At 55.4% G+C, this 8,304-nt stretch overlaps 1 protein-coding gene across 2 annotated transcripts; it reads left to right on the forward strand.

Annotated features, from left to right (window-relative positions):
* The first annotated feature begins 3,043 nt into the window (after positions 1-3,043).
* Positions 3,044-6,615, forward strand: LOC124233170 (interleukin-32-like). Of its 2 annotated transcripts, XM_046650321.1 has the most exons (7): positions 3,044-3,080; positions 3,191-3,233; positions 4,655-4,693; positions 4,846-4,995; positions 5,265-5,291; positions 5,466-5,525; positions 6,028-6,615. In XM_046650321.1, the coding sequence occupies exons 2-7, from the start codon at positions 3,219-3,221 to the stop codon at positions 6,364-6,366; spliced, it is 630 nt and encodes a 209-aa protein (XP_046506277.1). In that variant the 5' UTR covers positions 3,044-3,080; positions 3,191-3,218; the 3' UTR covers positions 6,367-6,615. The 2 variants fall into 2 exon arrangements, with proteins under 2 accessions (XP_046506277.1, XP_046506278.1); XM_046650322.1 differs by having other exon boundaries at positions 3,055-3,233; positions 4,846-4,905.
* The last annotated feature ends 1,689 nt before the right edge of the window (positions 6,616-8,304 follow it).

Raw genomic sequence — 8,304 nt, forward strand, 5'->3', positions numbered from 1 at the left:
TGAGGTTGAATCCAGAGTTGATGGGAGGCAAGTGAAGGGCCAGAAGGAGAGAGGGTGGGAGGAGGAAGCACAGAGAGGAACCCAAAAGTTATTCTTGGTTGGTGGTGGAGGAGCCCAGAGGAGAGGCGTCCGTGTGAAAGGTGAGGCTGCTTTCAGCGTGACATGGAAACTTCTCCTTCCCCAGCGTTTAAGAATTGATTACGTCTACTAGACAAAATTGCCGTGTCGAGTGGATTATTTTTGTTTTAAGAATGGTACAGTGTCATAATGAAAATTTGAAACTTTGTGCTTCCAAGGAAACCATTAATAAAGTGAAAAGACAACCCAAAGAATGGGGAAAAGTATTTGGAAATTATAATCTGATAAGGGACTCATATCGAGAATATATAAACTACTCTTACAACTTCATAATAAAAAGGCAACCTTATTTGAAAAAAGGCACAGGATCAGAGTATACGTTTCTCCAAGGAAGACATAAAAAAGGCCAATAAGCACATGAAAAGATGCTCAACATCTTTAGTCATGAGGGAAATGTAAATCAAAACCATAATAGGTACCACTTCACACCCATAGGATGGCTAGAATCAAAAAGACATAATAGTAAGTGCTGGTGAGGATGTGGAAAAATTGGAACTTTCATCCCCTGCTGCCATGAATGTAAAATGGTGTTGTCACTTTGGAATCAGTCTGGTGGTACCTCACAAAGTTGAACGCATAGTTACCATAAGGCCCAGCAATTCCACTCTTAGGTATATACTCAAGAAAAAACCATCTGTCTACACAAAAACTTGTATACGAATGTTCACAGCAGCATTACTCACAACAGCCGAGAGGGGGAAACGCCCAAAATGTCCATCAATAGGTGATGGATAAACAAAGTTTGGTCCATCCTTACAGTGAAATATTATTCAGCCACAAAACGAATGAAGCAATGACATGCACTACAACATGGATGAACCTTGAAAACTTTAGACTAAGGGAAAGAAGATGCACACAACGGATCCCGTGTGACTGTTTCCATTTATATGAAATGTCCAGAAGAGGAAAAGCCATAGACACAGAAAATAGATGAGTGGTTTCTTGGGCCAGGTGAGGGGTGGGGACGTGGGAGTTAAGGGATGATGACGGAAGGGTGCAGAATTTCTTTTTGAGGTGGTGAAAGTTTCTGAAATTGACTGTGGTGACGCCTGAACAGTGTGAGCTGATTGTACACTTTAAAGGGTGAATTGTGTTGTATGTGAATTATATCTCACAAAAGCTATTAAAAAATAAAAATACATTTCCCAGTGAAACACAAGGTGCCTTCAAATAAGAAAGGCCATATTTGACAAACCCACAGCTAATATCATTCTCAGCAGAGAAAAACTGAAAGCTATCCATTTAAGAACAGGAACAAGACGCCCACTTTCACCACTCTTGTTTAACATAGTATTGGAAGTCGTAGCCAGAGCAATTAGGCAAGAAAAAGAAACAAACAAGGTGCCTTCAGATGGTGGCCTTTCTGAGACACTCCTGGAGGGGCCAAGTGCCACATGGGGTCAGGGAAGCAGGATTGTGGAGAAGAAGCCCAGAAACACTGCTTGCAGCTGAAGCAGGAGCAGCTCCCTTCTTTCTCCCACCCTGGAATTCAAGGATGGCCCAGGGAAGGGTTTGGACTTCCTGGGTGTGGAAAGCAGGTTTCAGGCAATTGACTGGGCTCTGAAGGGGCAGGGAGACACGAGCTGGGGTCTAGTTAACCCAAGTGAGACTGTCACCAGGCAAGTGTGTTTGTAGGTCTGTCCCTCTGGGGCTCACACAGGTGGCCCCTCAGGGTCTTGGGTCCTTCTTCAGGATGTCAGGGGTTGAATTGTGTCCCCCAAATTCATATGCTGAAGTTCTAACCCCTAGTACCTCAGTGGGAGATTGGGTCTTTACGGAGGGAATGAAGTTAAAATGATGTCATTAGGGTGGGCCCTAAACCAATATGACTGGTGTCCCTATAAAAATGGGAAATCTGGACTCAGGCACGTATACAGGAAAATCGCCATGTGCACATCTACAGGCCTAGGAGAGATGCCTGGAACATATCCTTCTCCCTCGGCCCTGGGAAGGAACCAATTTTGCCAACACCTTGATTTGCACTTCCAGCCTCCAGAACTTGAGAGAAGAGATTTGTGTGTTTAACCACCCAATCTGTGGGTCTTTTCATAGCAGCCCTGGGACCCTAGCACAGAGGGCAGGACAATGGCTGTGCTGAACTGTGAGGGGCTTTGGTCCCAAGTAGGGTGTTAGGTAAGAGCTGCGAGGTGACCAGGTTGTGTGAGGCTAACCCTGTGGGGCTCACCGGAGCCTGGGGGGCTCCTGCAGAGGTGCTGCAGGATTGTGGGGCCCCGGGAGGCTCAGGAGAGCCTGGCCAACCAGGTCTACATGGTCAGCAAGGCTTCCTTCAGCCCCTCCTAAGGGCCTCATCCTGTCCCAGGGGCAGACAGGTATTGCTGTCAGCCGCCCCTGCTGGAGCCTGTGTGGTGGTTAGGTCTGGGGGGCCCACCTCAGGGGACTGCAGGTCCTGCCCTATCCTGAGCCAGGAGCTTCTCCAGAACCTTCTTTGGACATTGGAGATGAGCAGCTCTCCTTTCAGGGGACCTGGTTGGCATTCCCGGTACCTGGACCCCCACCCAGCTGACTTCATTCTCAGAAGCTCCAGGAGATTCCCAACCTGCTTTCCCAACCCTGGACGCTCCCCTCTGCTGCTTCCCTGTCTCCGGCTGATGGAGTGGGGGGAAGAGGCCCATTACTGGGCTCAGAGATTTGCACCCCAGCTCAGAGTGTGGAGGAGCCACTACCAGGGAGCTCCAGTGGAAAGGACATACCCTCCCCACCCAGGGCCCTCAGAGCTTGGTCTCCTTGTCTCTTCTTCCTTCTGTCTCTGTCACACACACACAGACACACACAGACACACACACACAGAGCCAGCCCTGCATCCTACCCCCTGGCAGGCTCTGCCCTCCTCCACCCTTCCTTCCTCTGCTCTTAAATTAGCTGCACCTCCCTCTGCACCACAAACCTCAGCTGTGGCTCTGTGCTGAGAGGCCCTTGGGGCAGTGAGTGACTCAGAGGAGGCCTAGGGAGGGAGCTGGACAAAGGGACTTTCCTGGGCGTGAGAGAGGCTGCTTCTCTGAAACACTTTTCCTCACAACTGTCCTCCCCGCAGGGCACAGCCCCTGGAATCCTGAGCTGCCATGGGCTACCCCAAGGTGAGTGAGAGCAGGTGACGTGGGGACAGTGGGCCCTGGAGTCCCATTTCTGCTGTGTGTCCCCGTCTCTCACCAATGCTGGCTCCCACCCACATTGATCCCTCCCCATGCACCTGGCTCTGTCCTGTTCTCCCTGGGCCATGGGGGCAGCTGCTGGGGAAGCAGGGGTCATGGGCAGCGATCTGAGCCCTCTTCAGGGTTCCAGTTTCCCATTGGCCCTGAAATTGGTTCATTGAATGCTCTGCTGTCACCAACCTGAGATTCTGAATAATTATTGACAAAGGGACCCACAGTTTCATTCTGCTCAGAGTCCTTCACTTTATGTAGCAGGTCCTGGCTGTGGGGCCAGAATCCCTGCCTGGGAGGTAAATTCTAGAGGGCAGCTCTGTGTGTGTGCTTGTGTGAGTGTGAGAAGAGGCGTGTGTGGGTGTGAGTGTAGGGGCACCAAGGAGCAATGAGTGTTATGGCACAAGGGTGTTAGTTTCGTGAGTAGACCTGACATGTGTGTGGGGAAAGCTGGTGAAGGGAGGGTGAGAAGAGTCTCCAGTCCCAGGAGACCCTTCACGCCCTGGAAACCTGGGGGCTGGGGGTGGGTGGTGCTTTCCGGGGAACTTTTCCAATTCCTCTCTGGTTCCTGGACCAGCAGCCCAGGACCTGCATCGGCCTCAGTGTCTATTCCTCCTTTTTGGGGTGCCCTCCCACCTCCCCCACCCTCCCTCACTGCCCACCCCAATCCTGAGGGTGACCAGATGCTCCTGTGCACTCTGGGCCTTGTGACAGTGGGGTCATCAGGGCCCAGGGGCCAGGCCCAGTTTAGGAGGGTGACTTGGGGAGCAGGTGGTTCCCACTGGCTGGCATGACACTTCCTTTGCCCTATTTCCTGTGACATGGGGCTGACAGGATGGCACCATTGCTGACTAAACTGTGCAGGCAGGTGCCCCACAAAGACATTTGCCCAGGGCCATGCACACACTGTTAGTGGCACTGATCACCCTGTGGTCCGCAAACCAGTGTGTTTAAAGCCAGATTGGGGCCACAGCATGAAGACCGGTAAGGATGTCTGTGGGGTACATCCTGCCTCTGTGGTGGAGACACGTGTCGGGTGGGAATGGATCTGAGCTGCTGGGGGCTTGCAGCGTCAGCGGTCAGGAGAGCAGCTGCCTGCAGGCACCACTGGGTCTCTGTGGCCGCCTCACAAAGGAATGGTCACTGCCAGTTCCTCTCTCGGCCACTCTCACACAGGACCACAGAGGGCTGTGTATGCGGGAACTGGGTTGACCCTGCCTGCTCCACAGCAATGTTGTTACTTGTGAGTGTATGTGCACGATGAGTGTGTGTGTGTGTGTGTCCATGTGAGTATGGATTATAGGCGTGGAGCTGGCTAGGTCACATTGATCTGAGTGTGACTGTTATCTCTACAGACGTCCAGAGAAGACAATGAACGTTGGAAGATCCGATTTGTAAGAGGCTCTTCCCCATGTATGGTGTGGGGTGGGAGGGGCGAGTGGGGACCTGGGGTCTGCTGTGTGAGGCTGAGAATGTTCTGGCCCACCTGCGACCCAGGAGGGAGAAGGGTCAGGACTCTTTGTCCAAACTCTGTCTCTCTTCACAGCACAACACTTTAGACCGATGGCTTGATGGTATCGAAGTTCAACCCCAAGGAGAGGGACAGGTGTGTCAGTGTGCTCCCACGCCTTGTTCCCGTAACCTGGGGGGTGGGGTGGTCACGATGACGATGAGGAGGAAGAACGTGCCACCTCAGGTTTGCTCATTCCCTACACTGGACAAAATGCACACCTGTGTGGCAGGTGAGTGCACAGGTGGGGGGGATGCAGAGGCCCAGGAGGCTGCAGGAGGTGTCCAAGTCTCTGGGCATAATGATGACAGAGCAGCGATGCCAACACATGGTCCTCAGGTACCTGGGCTGGACCCAGTTATGGGGTGGGGGTTGCTGGCGACAAACTGGGGCTTGGGGAGAAGATGAGGCGGAGGGCGGCTGGGGGATTGAAACCTCGTGGTTTTTTCCAACAGGTCGATTTATGCCTAGAAGACCTGGAGGTGAGTTTGGGCCTTGCCCCTCCCCCAAACCTTAGACCCCAGGAGCTGGGCTCGTCCAGGTTATGCGGTCGGGGCTCTCAGCTCCCTTGTGACTCACCTGGACCCCTGGGGACCACAGTGGGGACTGCAGACTTCAGGAGCAGGTCTGCAGCCTCTGTACCCTCCTGTCCCCAGGACAAATTGAGTGAAAACTTTCTTGACGCCGTGGAGGAGCACCATCGGAAGAACAACTCAGTGAGTTTGAGGCGCCTGTCTCAGCCCTCCTTTCTTCCCCTTCCTCCTGCTCTCTCTGGATGTTGGTGCTGCCATCTGTGTACACAGCCCCCCCCCCCCCCCCCCCCCCCGCCGAGCAGAAGGGGAGGGATGGCAGTCCGAGAGCTCAGGGGGTGGCAGGCTCTCTGGCACCAGCCTCCAGGCCTCCCAACCCAGCAAACAGTGGCCAGAGGCCTGCCCTCAGTTCCCTGTGAGATGAGCCGCGTGGGCCTGGTGCTGGGCTCCGAGGCCAGTCAGCCAACAAGCAGGCGCCGCCATCCTGGTTTATGCCACGGAGGGGACGTGAGGGGCTAAGCCTCTGGGAAAGTCCTTGTGTCTGTGGAGCTGTTGGCAGGAAAGTAGGCAGTTTCCATCTGTAGGCTTCTGTATCGCAAACTCAGAAAGGCTGTGAGGCCTCAGCCAGGGTCAGGCCATGGGGCTGCAGCCCCCCAAGGCGGGACCCTGAAGAGCCCCTATCCCCCAGGAATCTGCTCCTTTACTTCCTGACATGAAGTCCGAGTTACGTCGCAGAGCTCAGAAGTCCTCTGTCCCCAACCCTGAACCTGAGGGTCCAGGGATCCTGGAAGTTGAGGCTCCAGAGGCACCCGAGCCTGAAGAAAGCTTTTGGGTCAGAGCATGGAGGTCGTTCATGGGGATGCTACAGCGACTGAAGCAGAGGTTGCAGGCTGTACTGGCCTGGGTGCGAGAGAAGGTGGCTGCTGGCTGGCAGGCCCTTTGCAGTGTGGCCCAGTTCATTAATAGTCTGCTTGAGAGTTTCTGCTCCTATATGGCTGGGTTGTTTAGGTACCACATCCAGGTCTAGGGGGCCCCATGGGGTCCAGGAGGGGTAGCCACACCTTGCAGCCCTTTGACATCCCCCTTTTCACAGAGAACCTTCAGAAGTGACCTTTGCCACCTGCCTACCCTTGACCTGTCCTTGACCACCTCCCTCACCGCCTTGCTGTGCACAGCCTGGCCACCCTGCCCACCATGTACTTCCTGCTCAGGTTTCCTTCTGCAGGTCTGACTTGTGGCTGCAGCCCGTATGTCTTAATAAAGTTGTTGAACCAAATCGAGTGCCTGTCAGGATGCGAGGCAGGGGGCCCAGTGGTTACAGGGAGAGACCAGGTCTCAGAAGGACCTGGACTGGGGTCCCGGCTCTGGGGAGCAAGGACAGGCCATCTGACCTCTCTAATCTGTAATGGGGACTCTGCTCACAACTGGCCACAGGCGTGTGGTGGAGACGGGAAGATGTCAGGCTGGTGCTGTGCTCATCACAGGGCCTGATGCCCAGGAGCACTCACTCACTGCCCACTCCTGGGGCAGCAGGGGGCTCGGCCTGGGGGCTTTGGCCACCTCTGTTCCTCTCCCGACCTCCCTCTTCGGGTCTTCATCGCTCCAGCTGGGCTGGGGCCTCTGAAACTCCTTGGTCTTTGTCCCAAGGTCAGAGGCCCAGGAGCTGGGACAGAGGGGGAGGGAGGGGGCACCCAGAAGGAGGGCTGAGTAGGGCGGGGCAGGAGTCTGAACTCTGGCCTGTGGCCTTACCTGGACCTGCCAATGCAGAGACTGGGGGGAGCCAGGAGCAAGGGCTGGGGGCCAGCAGTACTCAGCATTTGTGAGGCCAGATGCCCCTCCCCCAGCTCCCCCTTCTCCCTGACCTCCTGCCTCAGGCAGATGCCCACAGAGCAGCTGTGCACTCAGGGTGGTTGGCAGGACCAGTCGCTACTGAGATGAGGTGAGGGCTGGTGCTGGGCCTGAACTGTGGAGGGTCCCAGGGCCTTGACGTGAGGGCAGAGCAGGGAGGGAGGAAGACATGGGCCTGGTGAGGAGGAGACATCCCAGCAGAGGGAAGCCTCCCTGATCTGGCCCAGGGCTAAGCCCACTGTCTGGGGAGGGGAGGGTGCAGGGTGGGAGGGCTGTGGGGAGGAGGCCTCAAGGACCTGGGGCAGCTCTGAGGGTCAGTGTCCCCCTCCTTTGTCTGCCAGCTGCCTCAGAGCCTTTTGCATCACAGTAGGAACTTCTGATTCTTAGAAAGACCGCCCCCTGGGGCCTCCCTGTGAGTCCAGCAGGAGGAGGCCATGGCTGCACCATGACCCTGACCTGAGCTTCTTGGTGGCCCTGAGGATCCTGAGGGACCCTGATGCTCTCAGCCCTGCCACAGCAGGGAGGGGAGGAGGAGGAAGGGTCTCCCTTCCTCTTGGCCTGGCCCCTCCACCTGAGGTAGAAGGCGGCCCAGTCTGGGGTCCTTTTGCGGAGCCCATTGTGGCCCGCACCCTACCCTCCTTCCTGTCCAGGGGACCCCTCTGACAGCCTGTACACGGGAAGGCCCATCTCTGGCCTGAGTTCTCTGGCTCCATGTGCCACCCACTGTCGGGTCCTGACCCAGCCTTCACTCCTCCTTGGGCATTTCTTGGCCTCACCTCCCAGTCACCATTCAAGTCCTTTCAGACCCTTTCCCTCATTTCACAGGGGACCCTGTGTCAACCTTCCACTTACCTCCCCTCATGTCCTCCCACCTGACTCTTCTCACAGAGACACCCTCCCCCTTCGCTGAAGCCATCAGGGGCTTTGTGGCCCCATCACCCCCTGAGGTCACAGTCGTTGTCAGCCGGGACAACTGTGATGCCCTCCCAACTGTTCTCCCTTCTCTCGCCTGTTTCGAGCTACTTCCATCCAGCAGCCAAGGCCTTGAGGATTTCCTTGTCAAAGATGAAGAACTCCCTGCCTGAAATCCTCCCCATTCCCACTGTGAATAAACCCC

Source organism: Equus quagga, unplaced genomic scaffold, assembly GCF_021613505.1.
Source record: "Equus quagga isolate Etosha38 unplaced genomic scaffold, UCLA_HA_Equagga_1.0 156078_RagTag, whole genome shotgun sequence".
Classification (NCBI taxonomy): Eukaryota; Metazoa; Chordata; class Mammalia; order Perissodactyla; family Equidae; genus Equus; species Equus quagga.

What these genes read in the sequence shown, in the direction of transcription:
- LOC124233170 (XM_046650321.1), top strand. An exon ending in AACGTTGGAAGATCCGATTT is followed by an intron (nt 4,694 to 4,845) that starts GTAAGAGGCTCT and finishes CTCTCTTCACAG; the next exon opens with CACAACACTTTAGACCGATG. An exon ending in GGAAGAACGTGCCACCTCAG is followed by an intron (nt 4,996 to 5,264) that starts GTTTGCTCATTC and finishes TTTTTCCAACAG; the next exon opens with GTCGATTTATGCCTAGAAGA.